This window comes from Neolamprologus multifasciatus, chromosome 17 (genome assembly GCF_963576455.1).
Source record: "Neolamprologus multifasciatus chromosome 17, fNeoMul1.2, whole genome shotgun sequence".
Taxonomy (NCBI): domain Eukaryota; kingdom Metazoa; phylum Chordata; class Actinopteri; order Cichliformes; family Cichlidae; genus Neolamprologus; species Neolamprologus multifasciatus.
The window spans coordinates 25,079,351-25,100,203 of record NC_140455.1 but is presented as its reverse complement, the minus strand read 5'-3'; the positions used below and the strand labels follow the sequence as shown (position 1 = coordinate 25,100,203).

The 20,853-nt window shown below is 38.6% G+C and overlaps 2 protein-coding genes and 1 long non-coding RNA gene across 5 annotated transcripts in view; 1 reads left to right on the top strand and 2 right to left on the bottom strand.

The window, feature by feature from the left end:
- LOC146499477 (uncharacterized) overlaps nucleotides 1–20,853 on the top strand; it is a 102,344-nt gene that overhangs the window by 79,074 nt on the left and 2,417 nt on the right. The window lies entirely within an intron of this gene.
- Nucleotides 391–5,914, bottom strand: ikbip (IKBKB interacting protein). Of its 2 annotated transcripts, XM_085138784.1 has the most exons (4): nucleotides 5,472–5,914; nucleotides 5,278–5,395; nucleotides 1,727–1,948; nucleotides 391–1,087 (listed from the first exon to the last, which is right to left on the bottom strand). In XM_085138784.1, exons 1-4 carry the CDS (start codon nucleotides 5,675–5,677, stop codon nucleotides 521–523), a joined length of 1,113 nt encoding a protein of 370 aa, XP_084994910.1. In that variant the 5' UTR covers nucleotides 5,678–5,914; the 3' UTR covers nucleotides 391–520. The 2 variants fall into 2 exon arrangements, with proteins under 2 accessions (XP_084994910.1, XP_084994909.1); XM_085138783.1 differs by lacking the exons at nucleotides 391–1,087; nucleotides 1,727–1,948 and adding an exon at nucleotides 2,083–3,606 and having other exon boundaries at nucleotides 5,472–5,896.
- Nucleotides 6,885–19,356, bottom strand: arfgap3 (ADP-ribosylation factor GTPase activating protein 3). Of its 2 annotated transcripts, XM_085138775.1 has the most exons (17): nucleotides 19,188–19,356; nucleotides 17,297–17,415; nucleotides 15,577–15,649; nucleotides 15,334–15,465; nucleotides 15,059–15,139; nucleotides 14,851–14,944; nucleotides 14,695–14,754; nucleotides 14,552–14,598; nucleotides 13,784–13,935; nucleotides 13,420–13,551; nucleotides 13,180–13,305; nucleotides 11,819–11,971; nucleotides 10,997–11,123; nucleotides 10,702–10,789; nucleotides 8,855–8,979; nucleotides 8,724–8,769; nucleotides 6,885–8,240 (listed from the first exon to the last, which is right to left on the bottom strand). In XM_085138775.1, exons 1-16 carry the CDS (start codon nucleotides 19,254–19,256, stop codon nucleotides 8,752–8,754), a joined length of 1,596 nt encoding a protein of 531 aa, XP_084994901.1. In that variant the 5' UTR covers nucleotides 19,257–19,356; the 3' UTR covers nucleotides 6,885–8,240; nucleotides 8,724–8,751. The 2 variants fall into 2 exon arrangements, with proteins under 2 accessions (XP_084994901.1, XP_084994900.1); XM_085138774.1 differs by having other exon boundaries at nucleotides 6,885–8,769.

The window sequence follows — 20,853 nt, the reverse complement described above, 5'->3', positions numbered from 1 at the left end:
CACATTCCTCAAAATGTCAAGCTACTGTTTCCCCTAAAGCTAGTATTATGTGGCCCATACTGAATATCAGGGAGATTATAGAAGGAGGAGGAGAAGGCATCGCACACGGCATGAAACCCGATGGAAATGTATGAGAGAATTGTGCAGGTAAAATAGAGAGTTGTGTAAGTGAAACTTCTTCTGGGGGGGCAAAACCAGCAAAATTTTCATGCAGTTGTATTTGTTTTACTGGGGATTCTTGACTTGGTAAGTAATGAAACTTACACATTTAGATTTAGCCAGGCAAAGAAAGACAATAAAGCGATCAAATCTTCATCCTTGAGGTCCAGATCATATTACGCCATTTAGAAAAGCTGACATCCTAAGATCATAGTGATTGCTTCAAGGGTGTTCAGATGCTCACATTTGTTTTATTTGTAATAAAAACAGATTTATTTCAGTATTTGTTCTTGTTCTAAAACAGCAGTATGACAGGTAATCGGGTGAAACCGATGAATTGAAGCCGGTCTCGGTTTGTTTTTCATGTTGGCTTGTGTATCTCTCCAATGTCTGTTATATCAGCTATCTCGTTGACCTGTTTACTTGTGACGCTCAAATCTCCCTCGACTGCAGTGAGGTTACTTAATGTCTGTCGAAGCTCAGCGATCTCTCTCTCTCTTTCCATGAGATCTTTTGCTAATCGTCCTATCCGAAGAGTCAGGTCTGACAACTGGGGCCCAAACGCGCCGAAGTCTCTCCTAATATTAGCCACCTTTGGTTTAAGGTCGCTGGCAAAGGTCACCGTTCTTATCAGGCGGGCCCGGCCGCTCTCTAGCTCCACCAAGCGCTCCGAGATCTGCTCGTCGGCGCTGGCGAGTTCAGGGATGCGTCCGCGGAGCTGCTCTATGGCCTGAGAATTGCGTTCAGATGCGGATCGGAGGTTGGAAACTCGATCGATGCTGCTGGCCAGCACATCCCCGATGCGTTTCACCATGCTGTGCTCCACTCGAGCAGCCTCGTCTTCAAGCTCGCCCACCTGAGTCAGCAGAGACTCCACCTCAGAGTGCAGGCCATCCATCCTGCGCACATCTGTCCTCACTGATGACACCTAGATGGGCATAGGGAAAAAAGAAATGTTTGAAACAGCAATAAGAAAGCTTTTTCTGTAAGGGCTTTGCAACAAAAAAGCATGTTCACCTCTGCAAAAGATTCTTTTTGCTTTTTTACAGATAACATAAAAACTAAAGACTAAATAGTTACACAGTGCTGTGCGATAATGCAAATTTGGGTATCAACTGAACCAAATAAATACGCGGCTGTACTACCGATACTGCTACTTTTAACCTATAAAGGGATGCGACATATATAGCAGAGTGTGTTATTGTTTATGAGAGAAATTATCATCAACCTGCAATTTCCGAAGAGATTTTAATGATCACTAAATCACATTTTTACTTTCCACAATAAATAGTACAATGAAGCACACCTATCAGCTTTTCATCTATTTTTAAACTTGGAGACCTTGAATGTAAATGTGGTGTAGCTGAGGTATAGTTTTTCACCCCTCCACCCCCAAAAAAAGTATTTAACTGAATTCAGTGGGCTACATACTGAATGGCAATATCGATTGCTCTAGTATTAATCTGATACAGATACCAGAGTTGCTATCAATATGATTCATCTCTACCCACATACACTTGCATTCTAGAAAAAGAAAAGGCGCAACATCAATAACATCATCAATAACCTTGCTGGTAAAGTCCTTTGTGATGGTCGATGTCCGTGCTTCGATCTGACCCACAGCTTCTCTCAGTGAAGTCAAGCTGCTCTGAAGCTGAGCCCTCTTCTCAGTCAAGCCAGTAGCCCACTCCTTCAGCCGAGCTACATCCTGCTCCAAACCCTCCAGCTGAGACTTCAGAGCCCCACGCTGACCCCCGAGACTCTCTAGCATCAGCTGGACGCTCTCACACTGAAACAGGAGGTACAGGACATGTTTTTTCCCCAATGGAAAAAAAAACAAACACCTCAGGACAGAAGATGATTCACTGAGAGGAAAAAACAAATCAGACATTGTTCTGTAAAAACAAAAAAAGATTGTTTTATTAAATAAGCTTAGTGACACAACAGGTGACACCAGAACAAGATGAAAACGTGACATTCAAATATGTGGATTGTCTTGATATTTGCAAAGCTTCTTCTGTTTAAAATCTAATCGAACACTTAGAAATTTTATTGACGCTGTTCATTATTGCTTGTTTCCAACTGATCAGGGGATCTTTTGCTGTTTAAACAACAAAAACGTGCAAAGAAAGTGGCCAACAATGACGACCTTGCATCAAAGGTGGTGATATGAAATTGCTTTGTTCTCAATCAAAACTTTAAAACCTAAATAATATCCAGTTTACATTTGAATAAAACAGAGAAAAACAGAGAAGTCTGAACAGAGACTGGCACATTTAATGCTGTAAAACTGTATCAGTGCATGTGGATACCTTGAGAGTAGTCGGGCATATTTAATAAAATGGTGCACAAAGGTAAATGTATCCAACTTCTGTAATACTGTGCAGTGTTTTAATGAGCTCATGTTCAGGCTAGTTTTCTGACATTAAAGTGAGGTACAAAGTTTACAGAGATACTACTAAACTCAACTTAAGGGGTTTACAGCGTACAGTTAAACAGGACATTCCTACTTATTTTTCCTAGTGGACAAAAAAAACAATGACATCATTCAGTGAGGTCATCAAGAAAAGGCTCCGTCAATTTATCCTCTTCATCTTTCACCCACTCTTCCTCCTCCTCGTTCCATTCCACTTCCTCCAGAGCGTCAGAGTTTCTTTGGCTGTCAACCCCACTTTCCCTCAACACCATGGTGAGTTCACGGACCGCCTCTTTAACCACGGACAACTCATTTTTCATCTTCATGATGCTGTTTTGAGCCTGCAGGGTGTCCAGCTCCTGTCTGATCTCAAGGATTTCATTTGTTGCTTTCAACATGCTGTCCTCAGTGCCAAACACCTGCAAGGTCACCTCCTCCAGCCTCTTCTCCATCCCACTCAGATCTCCACCCAGTTTGAGGATGGAGCGCACCGCCTCTTCTACCTCCGGCAGATGATCTTCGCAGGCCCTCGCACGGGGAATGTGCTCCTGGAGCTGAGAGCTTAGCTCGGCCTCCCTCTTGTTTAGGATGCCGATCTGCTCCTCCAGCTTGTGGATCTGCTTGGTGTTCCAGTCCAGCTGATCCTGCGCTCGCTTGACGTCGTCCTCCTCTGTGCGCTCCAGAGCTCGGGCGTTCCTCTTTGTGCTGTCCTTGAGCTCCTCCAGCCTCTCCGCCAGCGAACGGATTCTCCGCTCGGCTTCATTCACCCGCTCTGTGGCTCCTGCATGAGTGTCCCTGGACTTGGCCTTGAGTGAGGTGAGATCGGAGTTGATGGCTGCCAGACTCTCTTGCCACGTCTCAGTCACGTTGAGGAAGTGGGCGTTGACCTTCTCCAGATCACGGGAGGCAGAGCTTTCATCAGCCTGTATTGTCGTGACAGCAGCATGGAGGGTGGAGATGTCCTGCTGGAGTTTTGTCACCAGGGAGATGGTGGAGAGCGCATCCTGTAGGTCATCCTCAGAGGCGGCAAGCTGCAGCCGCAACACAAAACAGGAGTGCTGTTTCTGTGGGAGCTCTATGATCCTCAGTATTCATATAATACACAAAGTGGTGCAGTGATAACTCAACTTTAAAAGAATGAAATTCATGAAGATAGATTGTTTTCTCCCTTTCTTTAACTTAAAAGGTACTTTTTGTAATTATCCCTGTAGTTATCTAAATCTTTCAACACCAGGGGGCAGTATTTGACAGTGGGTGTACTTCCATGTTTTCAGAAGTGCCCATTATTGTAAATAACAATACACTCCTAATGACTTGCTTTGGTAAATAAAGGCTTGCTGCAACATCTTGTGGTTCAAATCAGTATCACATGAGAATACAGGTCCTGGTTCAAATTCAGGTGACATCTTTTAAACAAAGAAAAATCAAAGCAGTTGTTTCTGCTCTATCTGTCATTGACTTTGGGTAATATTGGAAGGTTTTATGGTGTTTTTAAAACATATGAATTTACAAAAAGTATAGCAGCATCCTTTCTGACTTGATGCTTAAAGTGAGTTGCATATGTTTGAGGACAAAGACTAAGCAAGTTTCATTCTGCAAAAAATGTAACCGTAGTTTTTCCCTCCCTTGAGGTTAAACTATATATATATATATATATATATATATATATATATATATATATATATATATATATATATATATATATATATATATAAGAAGACACTTTTTCTTTGCTAAACTTAAATTCAAATGGGCTGAAATGCAATAATCTCAAGTGGAATTTAGGATTTGACATTGGATTTTATGTGTCCAGATTTTGGAATATTTGTCTCACAGCTTTCCTTAAGCAACCTAATACAACACAATCATTCTTAAGTTTATTTGTTTTGCCCAAAGAACTAAATTCTATGTTGAAATAAAGAACATCTGGTACCCATAGAGTCCAGTTAAAAACAAGGTAGTGTTTTATAATACAGCGTGTGGTTAAAATAAAATAAAATAAATTAAAATCTGTTTTATCCAAAGTATTAATATTTGCCTACAAATGCCTACTAGACACAGTAGAATAAGGGGCAACAGTTCACGTTTTTACAGGAGCCAATAAATAATTACACTGTAACTAATTTTCAGTAATGCATAACTTCCTTAAACCTTAAAATTACTTAAAACTAAGTTATTATTTCCTGTAAAATATCTGAAGTGCTGTCCTACTTAAACTTACCTACACATAGTACTTACAGTATAATAGCTTCTTCTAATTACATCTTCTCTAAAATACATGTTAACATACAAGCTATAAACTACTTAAAATTACTTATGGGCTATTTAAAATTACTTGGGCGCAACTTAAAATTACATAAAACTGAATGATTTCTTCTTTCCTGTGAAATACCTGAAGTTAGCACTACTTAAAAGTAGTTACGCTGATACTTACAGTATAATTATTTCTTCTTGCCTAAAAAATATTAATTATTACACCCTTATCCTACTGTATCTAGCAGTAAATATTTATAGATACATAATTACGTTGTAATTTCAGAAAAAATACACTTAAAATCAATTTAATTCTAGGGGAATTAGCGATCTTTAAATATTTAGCCCGACGATAAAGAGTGTAAGTATTTGACTTTCACACCCATCAAAATTTGCAGATTCATGGTCCAAACACGCTAAGGATCTGCTCCACAGTCAATCAAACGTACCTTTTTGGAAACTCTGACAATCTCCTCCTCCATGTCGAACAGACTGGAAGTTTTTCCGTGTAGAGATCTGTATTTTTCCTCAATCTGGGAAAACTTCTCATTCTGCTGCAGCACCAACCTGAAAGCCAGAAAACCTTCAGAGAGAAGTCCTCTGTAGTTCTGAAGAAAGCGTTAATACTAATATGTGGACTTACCAGCTCAGAGCCCCGCAAGCTGCGAGCGACAACAAGCACATTACACTTCTAATGTCCAGGCCCGAGGACGTTTTGCTCGCTCCTGTCTTGTCTCCTGCTTCAGTCTTCACTTTCTGCGTTTCTTCTTTCCCGTTTGAGCCTTCTGATGGTTCATCGCTTTGCTTCTGTGCCTGCGTCTTCCTCCTCTGCTTTAGTTCAGTAGGCATTTTAGCGCAGTAATAAACCGCTGGTTATCTTTTTATAGCCTATTTAGAGAGTTAAACGGGCTTACCAGAGTTTGTTACCTTGCACAGAAAAACAGGACTCCTGTTTTAGAGAGAAGTTCATAATGTAGCAATCAACTTCAAAAACGCAAAAAAATAACGGACTGAGTGTGCGTGTGTTGGCGCTTTAAAAGGACTTTTTCTTTACTCCCGTTCCTTGGAAAAATGCGACCTTCAAGGGATGCTTCGTAAGCTCGTAAATATTAATACTGTAATGTTTAACTAGTTAAAAGCACCGACGCTTTTAGTTGTTTAAATGCTATAAACACAATTAAAGAGAAAACATTTTACCCCAGTAACTGATTATTTGTTCGTGATGAAACCTTTAAATTAAGCAACTTTTCGCCAGGTTTAGCAGTGTTGTTTGATTTTAAATCAAATTTCCGACAATGACCGCACGACTCTCAACGCAACAACCGGCCACGTATGCGGTTGCCAGAATTTGCTCTGAAATTGGCCAAAGTGGATTAATGTCTGCAGAAGGAGATCAACATTTGATAGACTGTCCGATGTGGAAGAGAACTTTACTGATATAATTTTACATTTTCACTGATTATTTAAGATATTTATTAAACAGACGAGATCACGTTTCAGCTTTTTAAAGCGAGAACTGCTGCTTTTATCTGGTTTATACTATTGACTTTTAATGAAGTGATATTTGCCCAATAAAAACACGCAAAGGTCTTGAGCCACCCTTTAGTTTTTTATACTTTTATAGAGAAAAATTGGAAATGAATGCATCAATTGCATGAAACACTGAAATTTACAAAAGATACGGAAGTACAGTAGGTAAGGGAAAATATAGTGGGTGGGTCAATAGAAGGGCCAGATGCATCTTTCAGGTCCTCCATTTTTTTTTTTAGGGCACACTACACACCGTTATGATGAAGTTTTTCTGCCAATAGCTCTTTGAGAATCATCTTGTTAATGCAAAAATATTTTATGCCTGTCAAACTGTGCTGTCATTGGCATTTTCATAGATTCAGGCTGGGTTCTTGGATGTTTAAGAGTTTTGCACAGTACTGTGAATAAGATGTCTTAAAAAGAAAAAACAAATCCCACTTAAATCTAAAAAAAAAAGAAAAAGAAAAAAAGTTTGCAGGCACACGGACCACAGACACATTTACACAAATAATGAAGACAGTAAAACTTTAAGCACAAACCATTTATTTGGCATATTCCCAAAAGTTGTACTTATATTTTGAGTGTCAAAAATGGTCAAAATCTATCTGTAAGTTTTTTCATTAATGAAAAACCCCTATACAAGATTGTATGTAGCAATTCACAGCAGACTAGAGCTTTAATAAACAAGTTTCTTAATCCATCTCATATTCAGGATGTGTTGACATATTTATTTTGAGGGCTACAAGGGCCATGCAGCTTATACAAGCTCCTACATGTAACAATATAGAATGGCAGAGACACAATCTTACAGGACATATATGCCGACTTAGGGGCAAAAACTAGACCAAGCAAAAGCTGCCACACACAATTTCCAACACATGTGCAAAAGATACCTAGATTGAGCCAACAAGAAGGTGTGTAAATCAAAGATCTCCTGACTAAGGCATTTACTGATGGGAATTAAAAAACAAAAAACAAAACCCAAAAAACAAAAATATATTTGACCATTTAAGAACCTCTTTAGTGTTTCATATTTGAACATGTCAAATCAAACTCCTGGGATGTTCTAGCTTCTCAGAAATTAGTCTGCACTATTATGACGGAGTCCGGGCTTTAATTAGTCCCTTTAACTTTGCACAATGATAAAGGACAGAAAAAAGGCAAAAGCACAAGCTTTACTCTGAACAGATATCAAATCTAACTCAAGCACTGCCTGTAGTTCTACTGTGTTTAGAAACAATAGCATATATAAAGTTAACACCTTTTCTGATGGCAGTTAAAGTAACAGAAAAAAATAACTGATGGTTTTAAAGGGATCATTCACATTGTTCTTTTAAAGTGGAAATGAGGCCTGAAAGCTACATAAAAGGTCTCAGCACATCAAGAAATCCTTCAAGTCTTATAGAGGCGATCCAAGAGCCGTATTAAGTGTACAATTTAGAGATTTACCAAGATGATTAGGCATTTATTTCAAGAACATTAAAAAAAACAATTAACAAAAATTACTTCTTAAAATGATGACTGAATTCTTCATAGCATCTAATTCTATGCAACTGGAGCTTTTAGGAAGCTCATTTGTTGTTTTAAAGAAATATTTATATCTTATAATAATTGTTTTTTTTTACTCCCTAAAACTTTGGCATATCACATTCCTTTTTTATAAGCATTTCTGCATGACTTCCAAAAAAACAACAACAACAAATTGCGACTCACAGGATAATGACACTTATGTGCTAGTGACGCATCAGTTTACATAACTTACAGTACACTTACTAAAAGTATATCTGTTGCCCCAAGGCCTCAGTTTTAAATCAGCTTTTGGTCCTGCCTTTGGAAGAGCAAATGTAAGTGCACTTTGGGGACAGAAAGGACACTTTCAACCCTGCATGAAGGGGCACAAAAAAAACAAAAAGCACAAAAACAACACTACAAAGTGCACGTGATGAGTGAGAGAGTTACTGAATTAAGTACTTACAGAGGTAAAGGAATCAAACGGAAAGGCCTCCTAGCTCCTCAGACTGCTACATACAGCATTTCTATATATGTAAAACCCCGAAGCTCAAAGCAAACTTAACATAATGCAGGCTGAATATTCTTCATAGCTGTATATACACAAATATCTTCCTTCAAGGTGTTTGCAGGGGGAAAATAATTCCACCGAAAAATATTGTGCTCTGCTCATCTTGATTTGATCCCAAAGACTACGACTATGTATATACATCATCTAATAAAAAACTAGATATAGATATACAATATACAAGTACATTCTGCAGACTTGCTCATAGCATTGATTTATATTTTCCTCCCAACTCTCCCACAATGAGCACCCACTAGAAATGTCATCTAACTGGCAAACAGAAGATACCTATGGACGGTGAATCTGACATGTTCACTTAGGAACTGTAGTGATCCTGAAAAAAGGAAATAAAAAAAGCACCATGAGAAGTCGTCATTATTGATGAACTTGTATCATACGCTGGAATATATCTGACTGACCTGAATCGAGCTAACTACGCCGCTGGCCATGACTGAAAGTTTTCCTGCAACTGAGCGCACTCCGTGTTTGAGCTGCGACATGTCGGGAGCGCTGGGGAGTACGTTGCTCAGACGGTACGAACTCGCTGTGGACACAAGGCAAAAAGTCAAGCAGACAGAGAGACAAAGGGGACTCGTGGAGAAGCCACACGCATGTGAAAAAGACAGTTTTCACGGGACTCTCGGCAGTCCTGTGTAAAACAAAGTACAGTAGCCTGCTGAGCACATTTAGCAGCAATAACTTGAAGCAATCATTTCCTGTATGATCTTACAAGTCTCTCACATTGTTGTGGAACAATTCTGGCCTGCTCGTTAAAGCAATGCTGTGATGTGATCATCGTCCTGCTGCATGACCCAGTTTTGCTTAAGATTCATCTCTTGGACAGATGGCCTCTCATTCGACTCTACAATACTTTAGTATACAGAGGAGTTCATTGGGGGTCTCAGTGACTGCAAGGCCCCCCCCCCCACAAACAAACATACCTACTTTGGGTTTTATCTGTATGAAGGACATTGTTCCAGAAGTCTCGTGGTTTGTTCAGATGCAACTTTGCAATCCTAAACTGGCAATCCTTCCAAACAAACTATACTTGTTCAGTCATGACCATTAACATTTAACATGCCAACATGCTGAGGCCTGTAGAGTCAGAAATAGAGAAGCTCAAAAAAAAAAAAAAAAAAAAAATGCTACAAGTCCTGAATGGTCTGACCTTCTAGAGACTTCCACTCCTGATAAGATCAGTAATTATATTGAATGTTTTCCACTTGTGAATAATTGTCCTCACTGTAGAATAAGGGACTTCCGATTGTTTGAAAATGGCCTTATAACCCTTCGTAGATTGATTGGCAGCAACAATTGCTTCTTTAAGATCATTGCCGATATCTTTCACCCTGAATGCTCCAGAACAGGAAAACAAAACGTCTGCTGTCACAGAGGTGTTCACACTTGCTCAAAATCAATTACTCAAATGCATTTGATTAGCAGCACCTGGAGGCTACTTACCCTCTTAATGCCTGTGGAAGCAGTAAGTGTGTATTTAATGTTTTCAGTCTTGTGAAACCTGCTTTTTCACATGATCATATGAAAGAATTTACGGTATTTAGATTTCTTCTTAGGTACAAACAATAAGGGTTGAGACCAGTTCGACCAGTATGCACAGTCAGACTGGTTAATCACTCTGGAGCTGGTGCAAAACTTCAGTGTATGTGAGATAAATTAAAGTACTCACAATTTCAGCACAGCTTCACAATAAACTCAAAAGTCAGACTTCTTTTCATAATTTCAGGGGCATAATATTTTATATTACAACCTGTATCACAGTTCAATACTTATTATGTAATTATTCTAGCAGATGTTCAAGGGTCATCAGACAGGTGGAATTTTAGGTGGAAAACCTCCATTCCACCTAAAATTCCACCCAACAGTGTAACACCAAGTAGGATAGGCCAAGATTCTGTTCTCAATGTGACCACCACCTAACTAAGCCTGGAACAAGCATCCAACATGTGCAGTTTCTCTCTTATGATACAGTTTTAGCAACCGCCATTAATCAGTGACCCGAAGTCCCCAATAAAATTAAGAACACAGCTGAATTTGTGGCACGTTTGTCTACTCATTACTGACAAAATGACCTGGAGTTTGGAAGATGTATCAGAAAAGTGCACAGTTAACAGGTTGTTAAATCCAACTTTAAAGAATCACACAAGTGGGCATCTTATTAACAAACAAACAAACAATCATACTAAGATGTTCCTCCGAGCGGCTCAACATACAAGCGCTAAGAAAAGAAGAGACAGTCATGTCTTACCAGTCTGCTTCTTTGGATCATCAAACAGATCGGCTGAACTTATGGATGCATTCCCAGAAAATCTCTCCAGTCGGGTTTTGGCTTCATACTGAACAACAGAAAATTTAAAAAATTTCAACCAAGTTTTATGTCCATTTAAATTAAAGACCTTCAGGAACTAATGTTCAGGCTTATCTCAAGTTCCAAGGAACACATACAAACAGTTTTTTAAAGTGATTTCCCAGTCCAGTATTTACCAAATGAAATCAAAGGAAAAGCACAGTTTAGAATGTGTGTCCACGTTGTGCTTGTATACCTCAGAGTTGTCTTGTTTTCCAAAGAACATATCAGACGAGATGGCTTTTACATCATCTCCAAACTTTTTCCGAGCTTCTCCCGTGTCTGAGTGCGCTGCTGCTTCTAGTTTCCTTCTGGTTGTGGGCCTGATAACAGTTACCAACAGAAAAAATAATAATATGACAACAGGAAGAAGTACTTTAAGCACAAATCGTGTATTTTAAAAGAACACGCTGAATTAAATTACACCAAACATATTCAAGACTGAAGAGTCTTAACTTTGTGTAAAAAGTATCTTAAGCTACAATTAAAAAGCACTGATGACCACCAGCACTACACCTCAGCCAGCTAGCAGACACACTTAAGCTATCATTTTCAAAGTTCTCCTTTGCCTTCTTCTCGAGTTATTGCATGTCACCCATCAGCCTTTTGCGGCTGAGGTGTAAAAATTGTGCCATTACTAAACTGCATTTATAATATTTCATAACTTGTTGTTTTTTACTTGTGTTGTTTATATTTTAATCATTTTAAGCAAACATTTAGAAAAACCGTCTGGTTCCAGGACTGTATGTTGTTTTTCTTCAACATACATGACCTCAAATTAATTTTTTCAGGGTCTAGACGGTTTAAAAAATAAACACATAACAACAGCTGCTAATGGATTGTAATAGAATAAATCTGATTATTTTATTTGATAACATAATCAGATTTATTCTAGAAAGCCCTTATCTTAATTTGTTGTTAATTTTGATTGTTGTATTTAACTAAAATTTGCTTTGAATCATTAAACCTAACCACAAAAACATGTAGAAAACTTCAGTTTTGTGTTTAAACAACCAACCTGTCATCAAATGAAGTTATAGTGGAGGACAAGAACAAGTCTGACTCTGGTTTCTTGCTCTCTTTCATCCAGCCTCTTCCATCATCTCTATCGCCCCACCGTGAAGAGAAACTGTCTGAGGTGTCACTTTGGTCCTCAAAGCGAGTCAGAACACTGAAGAAAGTAGCCAACAAGAACAATATAAGGTGTAACAAAAAGAGAGATAATGGACTTTACTAGTACGCTGACACTAAGATACCCAAATTCACACAGTCAGCACATTGTTTAGCATGCAAATGTTAGATTTATAGACTCCCATTCATCATGCTACAGTGTCAGGGAAGTGCTCACAGATCCCACATTAATCCTGTAACTTGAAAATGACTCTGAACATAAAGAAATATTAGAAACAGAAAGAACAAAGAGCTCTGCAACGCATAGTTCAATATCAACACAGTCTGAATCGAAAGAATGAACTTTGTCAAGTTGTTCATTCGTCTATAACTGATGTATTTGTGTGCAAGAGCACCAAGAAGAATTACTCCTATTTCAAAAGGCTACGGATGTTCACAACAAATGCTCACTTCAGGTTTCCCCAACTCTTAACCCTTAAGAGCTACTACATTTTTCATATACCATATATATTTTTGTACCATACTCAGTTTTATTTATGATAATTTAGAATATTATATGTTTTAATCAAACTGCATCAGTAATTTTGTAATTTTTTGAAGAAAAAACAAACATCTATCTGACCTATCACATCGACCCTCTGCATGTCCTCCTTCACTACATCTATAAACCTCTTTTTTGATCTTCCTCTTTTTCTTCCTGCCTGGCAACTCCATAGTCAACACCATTTGTCCAATATACCCACATGTCCAAATCATCTGAGCATTGCCTCTCTGACTTGATCTCCGAACTTTTCAAACTGAACTGTCCCTGTGATGTACTGATTTCTAACCGTGTCCACCCTGTTCACTCCCAATGAAGACCTTGACATCTTCAGCTTGGCTTCCTGTCTTTTTGTCAATGCCAACATCTCCAAACCACACATCAAAGCAGGTCTCACTATCATTTGGTAAACATTCCCTTTCACACTTGGTGTCACAAATCATTACTGAGACTTATCTCCATCCACTCCACCCTGCCTGGACTCTCTTCTTCACCCCTCTTATCCACTGTCCGCTACTTTGGATAGTCGACTCCAACTATTAAACTCATCTACCTTCACTACTGATATTTAATGGATTGGATTTATATAGCGCTTTTCAAGGCACCCAAAGCGCTTTACTTACAGCTTTACTGTTATACCCGTCTCTGTCTCACTCAAAAGGAAAAAAAAACAAACTGTAATATTATTAACATCAACTTTATCTGACCTAGAGCTGAAGGACCCTTCATCGTCATCTTCATCAATAAATCGCCGTCCTTTGGTGGTCTTTGCTCCAATTGGATTGTCCTGCTGGATGGTGTGCATGTCTAACATCACAGAGTGAGAAACTCCACTACAGAGAAGAGCCAAGAAAGAGTAAAAATGACAGTGAGACACATTAAAATGGAAAAACAACATTCTTAAATCTACTAGAGGTTTGTCCCCCCTCACTCCCAATTTGTCTTACCTCCTCATGCCCAGACCCATGCCCAGTCTCTCAGCTTGTTCCTTCTTTTTCCCCTCTAGTCCTTTCAGCTTCTGCTCTTCAATTTTCCTCTGCTGCTCAAAATCTTTGTAGGCCAGCCGCATGGATGGAGCACTGAGGAGAAAAAAAAGTAGGTAAGCTCAGAGATAGAAACAGATGAGCCAAATGTGGTGTATAGTTTAAGTAATATTCATGATTTAGCCCCTTTCTCCTGAGGTAAAGAGAAGAAAGAGCCATGGATTTCATCTTGCCATAGAGGACACAAAGTTACATTCTCTTTCCGATTAATTGATTACAACAAGAAAGATGGAATGAAAAAGAAATAAAAAGCTATGGGTATTCTTACATGGACTCCTCAGTTGTAACGTTCTTCTTGGCACCAGCAAAGCTCTCTTCTTTCTCTCTGATTTTGTCAGCAGCCTGCGCCTTCTTCTCGAGCTCTGAGAAGCTCTGGCTGCTAACCTTCTGAGCGCCCAGACCGCCCTTCTTTGAGGCCAGCTGCACACAAACATACACATTACAATGATGTACCAAATAAAACAGATAACGGAGCTGGGGTAGAAGCTTGTATTCTGAGATAACATTCAGAATCTCCAAGATTAAAAACATATTTTAAAAGAGGAAAATTCAGAAAACAAAAAACAACCTCTCATAATACTATACTATAATCTCTTATAAATAGGTCCGTGTGGCAGCAGGGCAGTGCAAACTGCAGGGACATGTGGAATGGGACCCCAATTCATTATTTAAAACAAATGTGTAAAGATAATTTATTTTATTGGCAGTAAATGGTGCCTACTGTTGTTGTGATTCACCTTATTTACCTGTTCTTGTATCCCCTCAGGTCAATCATGTGATGTGTGTGTATGCAGTGACTACTGCTGCACTGCCTAACTCAGGTGTAAATGTGGCCCTCCCTATGTGGCTGTGGTGTGTAGTACGATCAGGTTGACCCAAGCTTGTAAAGTAGGACAACGTGACTGGCTTTCTATTTGTCTTAAAATTTATCTCAGACACTACTTGAGTTTTTTCTCTGAATATTACCCTCCTCCCTTAACCTAAGTAATTGTTTTATTATACTTATTATGACACCAATATAAAACTTTATACATACTGTTTTCTTGGCACCTGCTGGCCTCTTCTTAAGAAGAGAAGAGGGCTCTGAGAAAACAACAGAGAGAGTGAAGTCAATATTTAGACAGACTTTTATGGGCATTTAGGTAGAGTTAACTAAATATGCACAGTATTGACTCAAACCTGGGTATGCTTTTGGTGAAACACTGAGCATCTCCACATTGGGACCCTCCTCTGAGTTACCTGAAGATAAACATGTGATGAGCCACAAAACTATTTTAATATAAAACTGCAGTGGGTCAGTATAAATCAGATTATTAAGCAATGACACAAAGATACCATTACGGTCTTCATCTTTTTCTGGCTCTGAAAGCTTCTCTGATGCGGAGGGGCTCAGACTCATTTTGGCCATGTTCAGATTTTCAGGAACAGCCTGGCCAGGACACAGACACACGTAGTGAAATTAATAATCGCTGTGTCAGGCTGTGCAGCATATCTGTGGATAGTTGTGGACAAAATCCCAATTGAAGAAACCACACACTTATACCTGTGTATGCAGACTGAAGAAATCCACCTGCTTGTCGCCTGGGGATGTTGGAGACAGGGGAGCCTGACTGTCCAGCCACAGCTGTGAAGAACAAGAGCCGTAAAATGATTCAATTATATGAGCGTTTATTATAAGTGTGATAAGCACATGGGTAATACCCAGGAAGCCAGTGTTTAATAAATTTAATCTCTCAGCGCCAGGTTGGTTTCTCCCCACCCCCCTTGAGGAGAAACCTGGAGGTGTTTTCAAACTGTAACCCAGCCTGTCAGTGTTACCTCAGTGCCATGGCGTCTGGTTGCTTGTGTGGCCAAAGTCTTTATCTTCTCTCTGTACAGCTGTGCAGCCCGGCAGTTGTACTTGGCATTGGCGGCATTGGCTGTGCAGCCATGTTGACTGAAAAATGCAATCTGACACCGAGAGGTCAAATAAGAAACAGGAAAGCGAACAGGTAGAATCACGCTTGTGTCACACACTGCTGGAGTTTTAACCTGATGATAGTGTGCTGATATTTTACTCACTGCGCTGGCGTTGCCTCCAACTTGCATACATCTTAGCTGGAACCACGACCAATTAAAATCCAGCTCGGTGGACCTGTGTGGCACAACAGGATCAGGGTTTGAAGAATGTGTGTTTGAACAAAGAAACATACACCTGAGGTTACAGAACCATATCCACTCCCATCTCCTTGCTTGAGCTGCCTTTGTTCCACTTATCCTTCACTGTATCTGAAGCGTCTTTATTCTGTTTTATTTGTTTTGGATGCTTAAGTCATTTATTTTTATCCAAAATTACAATAAATCTCTTGAGATTGTTATGTCCAATTAATGTACCATGTCCAGGATTACTGCTCGTAGTTTACACATTTGCACAAAAAGTGAAAGATCCCTGGTTCAAGTCCAGGAGGAGAAATAAATCCCTTTGGGGTGGGGTCAGGAAGGGCATCCAGCATAAAAATCTGCCAAGTCAAGCATGTGAAGCTACCTGCTGTGGTGAATCCTTGCAAAATAAGGAAGCAGCCTACAATAGCTTTACTATTACATTACACACTTTTAATGTAGTCATTTGAAATGACAGTTTATTTTTTTCTTCTTTTTTTTTATTGCTTATCTTTTTAAAATTTTACGTTTATTACACAGGTAACACAATCCTATGCCTTAATAACAAGAACACTAGTCATGCTTAGTTACCCTACAAAGGCCTGTTTTTGGCTGAGAGTATACTTCTGAGCTGTTGAGTCCATATTGCACTACATCTTTGCAGTTTGGGTTATAAAAGGTAGAGTGAATTTGATCAAAACACTGTGCATATCTTATCTTCTTTTCATTTCTATGACTGCTGTTGTCTTGTATTTTTTTAAAGGGTTTAATACTATCCTAACGAGCTGATATTTTCACATCCTAAATACTGCAAAAAAAACCCAACTTTTTATTAAACTCAATTTAATTAAAAAAAAAAATTACAGCAACAGCTGAGTCAAGGCGCTTTTGTTTGCAAAAACAGAAAAATAATCATTCACACCCACTTTCACTTCAAAGAGGTGGCTACAGCGAATCATCTGCCTCCATCTCACCTTATCCCAGGGATCCTCTTAAGTCACACCAACGCTCACCAACACCTTCTCCATTTTCTTCCTCTTTTCCTCCCGTTGGGCAGCTTCATCATCCTTTGTTCAGCGCTGCATATCTTCATACTATCTCAGCCTTGCCTCTCTAACTTTGTCTCCAAACCGCTCAGCCTGAGCCATCCCTCTGATGTACTCTTTTCTAGTCTTGCATATCCTGGTAACTCCCAGTGAAAATCTGGAAGCTCTGCCCCCTGTCTTTTTGTTAATCCCAACATCTCCAAACCATACATCATAGCAGGTGTCAGTAACGCACTGTAAATCTTCTCAGAAAATTAAAAAAAATAATAAAAAATTTCAGTGTTTAATGCTCAAACACAACCTTCCACACACAACTGTTGTTTACTCTTGATTTATTATTTTGTTAGAGGTGCTCGTGGCTCATGAAGAAGAGGAGGTTGTCTGCAAACTGGCTCCTCTAGTCTGCATGTTAAAGTAAACTTGATCCCAAAGATCCCGATGCTTCTATTGGAGTGTGTAATATTAGATAAAAAAAGCACTTATACATTTTCTACTCTATTTGAGAGCTTTCTTACAACAAGCCTCATTCACGCATTGACATAAGCACCAGTCCATTTACCTCCAACTCCAAGGAAAATATATAATTCCTGACTTACCTAATAAATGAAAGGTGCACTCCCAGAGACCTGTGAGTCCCAGAGCAATCTATACAGAGAAAAACCCCATAGGTGATGCTGGCCCAGCTGGGGTTCTTAGCTGCGCAGTCAAAGCAAACCTGAGGGACAGAGAGCAAGAATAAAGGATTGTCTCATTATACAAACATACGAGATGTTCATCTCACTTCTATTTTAAGACCATAATTCCACAATTAACAAAAGAGACGGATTATTCTATAACTGGAGAAGACTATTTTTTTTAAATATAGATAATTTAAAGATATTTTTATTTGATTTAAGTAATAAAAACAAATAATAAAATGATATGGCCAGTTCAGGCATCAAAGGTGCACTTTTTATTTGTTGCATACTATGCTTGATGCAACCTTGTAACCAATATGGCAGAAAAACAGAAAAAAGGATATTTTTAAAATAGTGTTTAATAAATTCTTGACTATTAAGTGAATGAACTCATATTGCATACTCAGTTTAATCACTTTAAACAACTTTACCCTGTACTACAAACTTTTACAAAAGCAACAGATTGAGCCCTTATGAATGAAAAAGCAACAACAAAGCATTTACGGTCATTTTAGTAAAAATTATATGGTAACCTGGTTAAAATAAGATAAGTTAAGTTAACGTGGCTGAAATATAGTACTTTTATTTGCAGTTATGACATAAATGTGACAAATACTCAGGACCACAGCAGTGTTGTTTAATAATATTTCATGATTTTGACATGCTTGTTTTATATGTATGTCAACAGGGTTGCAAATCATAGCTATTATTAGTGTTTTCTCAGAAAAATATGCTATCTAGGGATAAATGTAGTCATATAAATAAAGGATACTTTGAACCTTTGGTAATATGAGTAACAGTGTTGTATTGGTTAGACTAATGCACTCAATGCACTTAACTAGTCAGAAAATATGTCAGAGGACAGACCTTTGGTCTACCCATGGTGTTGGCACATGTAAAACATGACATGTCATCTTACTGTTTTATCTCTTCCTTTCCAAGGCGAATTAGGTCGTACATGTGTTGTTGGCCACAATTTACAGAGCATAATGTTCTTTAAAATATGCTGATGTTAACAAAATATTTAAAAAACACATGTGGATCTGGAAGAAGTGGATTTCTAAGCTGGAAATTTGTTCGTTATATTTAACACGCGATTTGCTTATAAGGAAGTTATCAGGACGTGTTTTATAATATATTTCGTAACCACTGTTTCAACAACTGGATTTAGATTTTGTCTCAGGACTATAATTGGTATTGTAGTATTTTATGCATGGATTCTTTTCAAATTAACGCAGTTGTAGAATGGTCCACAGGTGGAGGCCAAGAGTGTGAAGAGTGTCCGACTACACGAAGCAACAGCTGTGAGGATAAACAGGAGACTGTGCTACTGACTCAAACAGCTGTTGGTGAAGTGGCGTTAATTTCGCAATGAGATCAGCAGATAATAGTTACAGCAGCGAGTCGCAAACACGTCTTTATCCCTGAAGATGTCTGTTCTGTCTTTTACATGACCCGAGTCGAGAAAAGGCCTTAGAAACTGAGCTTTAAACAAACACGGCTGATGTAAACTGTCAAAATGTAGCTAGCTAGCTGTCACACCGTTTGCTAACGTCACGCCAGGTTACAATTTCTAAGTTTTGTGATATTTTGTTTCTGCGCGTTTTAAAACACGTTTTTTTTTTTTTGTTTTTTTTTTTAAACCCGACTTATTCTAAAGATGACACACGTCAGACAGTTGTTAAATTGGTCGCAAACTAAAGCCAGCTGTGGCGTTTCCCATAAAGTGCGACGTGTCAGATATTTAGTTCAGCGGACTTCCTTGTGCACCAGAGTACACCCGTCTTTCTGGTATTTATTTAAGTCTCACCTTATTCGTAGGGATGGAACGAAGTCGCTTGAAAATAGCAGAAATGTCCTGCTTGCTGGGTTCTGCCATTTTTCTACCTGTTGGTGTCTGGCGGTTAAAGGAACAGCATCAAAAGCAGACCCGTGTTTTTCCCCTGAACTGAACCCGACACGTCAGTAAGAAAACACCATGGGCGGACGCTGATTGGTTGGAAATGATCCGTGGTCGTATTATTGTCGCAAAGACTTCTTGGCAATGTAGTTTTAGATCATATAAGCGATAGCTTACGTATCTTCGAATTTCATGCATTTCTGTGTGACCGCAGCCAAAACATTAAACACAACGTTGAACAATATAACTTTAATAACGTGTCTTGAAATAAGATACAATAATACTAAATAAAAAAAATACTAAAATATGACAAAATAGTTCAATAAGGTAAAAAAAAAAAAAAAAAAAATGCATGAAAAATGGATCGTTTGAACCGAAAAAGAAACAAAGCTCAAATCAAATCTAGTTATTGTTATTTTGGAATGTGGTAGGTAATTTCCTGCCTTTTGTGGCACCTTTTTATTATTAATATGATCATTACTACTAATGATAAGGAGAGAATTCTAGGAGTATGGTGAAATGGAGGCAGATTATCAGCTGTGGCATCCCCTACAGGGAACGTCAAGGTATGTGTGTATATATGTGTGTGTGTTAGATGTTTTATATTGATTCTTATGAGGGAATACAATAACATTTTTTTAGACTGTTATCGAGTTGCTCTGAGGTGTATTGCTTAAAAGGTTATATGTGAAAGGTCACATGTAACTCGGATTACTTGAGTTTCCCCGAGTGTGAGAAGAGACACCCAGACCCAGGGGGTCCCAAGCTAGTGTATTACCTAGGTTTAGGACCCATTAGTCCTAAACCTAGAAAAATGGGAGGGTAGCCAGCTAAATCCTGTGCCAAATGAAATATGCAGATCTATCTGCTGTGGTGAAATCTGATAAAGGAGCAGCTCAAGTTACCTTTCACTTTTTATCTGATTTATTGTACACACATTAAGTTTTCTTTAAAACCAAACAAAGCAATGCAGTGACTCGGGGCTATACGGCTTTTAAACACCCAGTTCCCCTTAGAAAGTATTGGACATTGTTTTAAGTTTATAACATATCAACATGTGTGTCATATGAAATGTGTCTCTGAAAAGAGATGCGATTTGTGGATGCATGTTTGTCGGAAACCTAAATGATTATCATGCCAGCTGCAACACCAGGGAATTCACCAGTGTCACGACTATATGAGAGAGAGAGAGAGAGAGAGAGAGAGAGAGCGAGAGAGAGAGAGAGAGAGAGAGCCAGACTATAAATAGAAACCTGCAGTGTGTGGGAAAACTGCATCCAGTCTAGTTTGTCTTGGATGGATTTGATGCCAAACCTTAAAAACAAAACAGTCAGATTTATCACAGTATCCAACTGCATATTCCAGTTTGTTGGGATTTGTTCAACTTTCTGTTGTATTGTTTAAATCCTCGTCTTGCACAATAGCATAAGGCTACGACATAAAACTTATTTTACAGTCATATGGTGCCTCAAAAAAAATTCTGTTAAAAATAAATTACAGCAACAGAATAAAGTTAGATACAGTCAAACTTTTTTTAATAAATAAAGTACAATAGTGATCAAATCTGGTCTGAGTG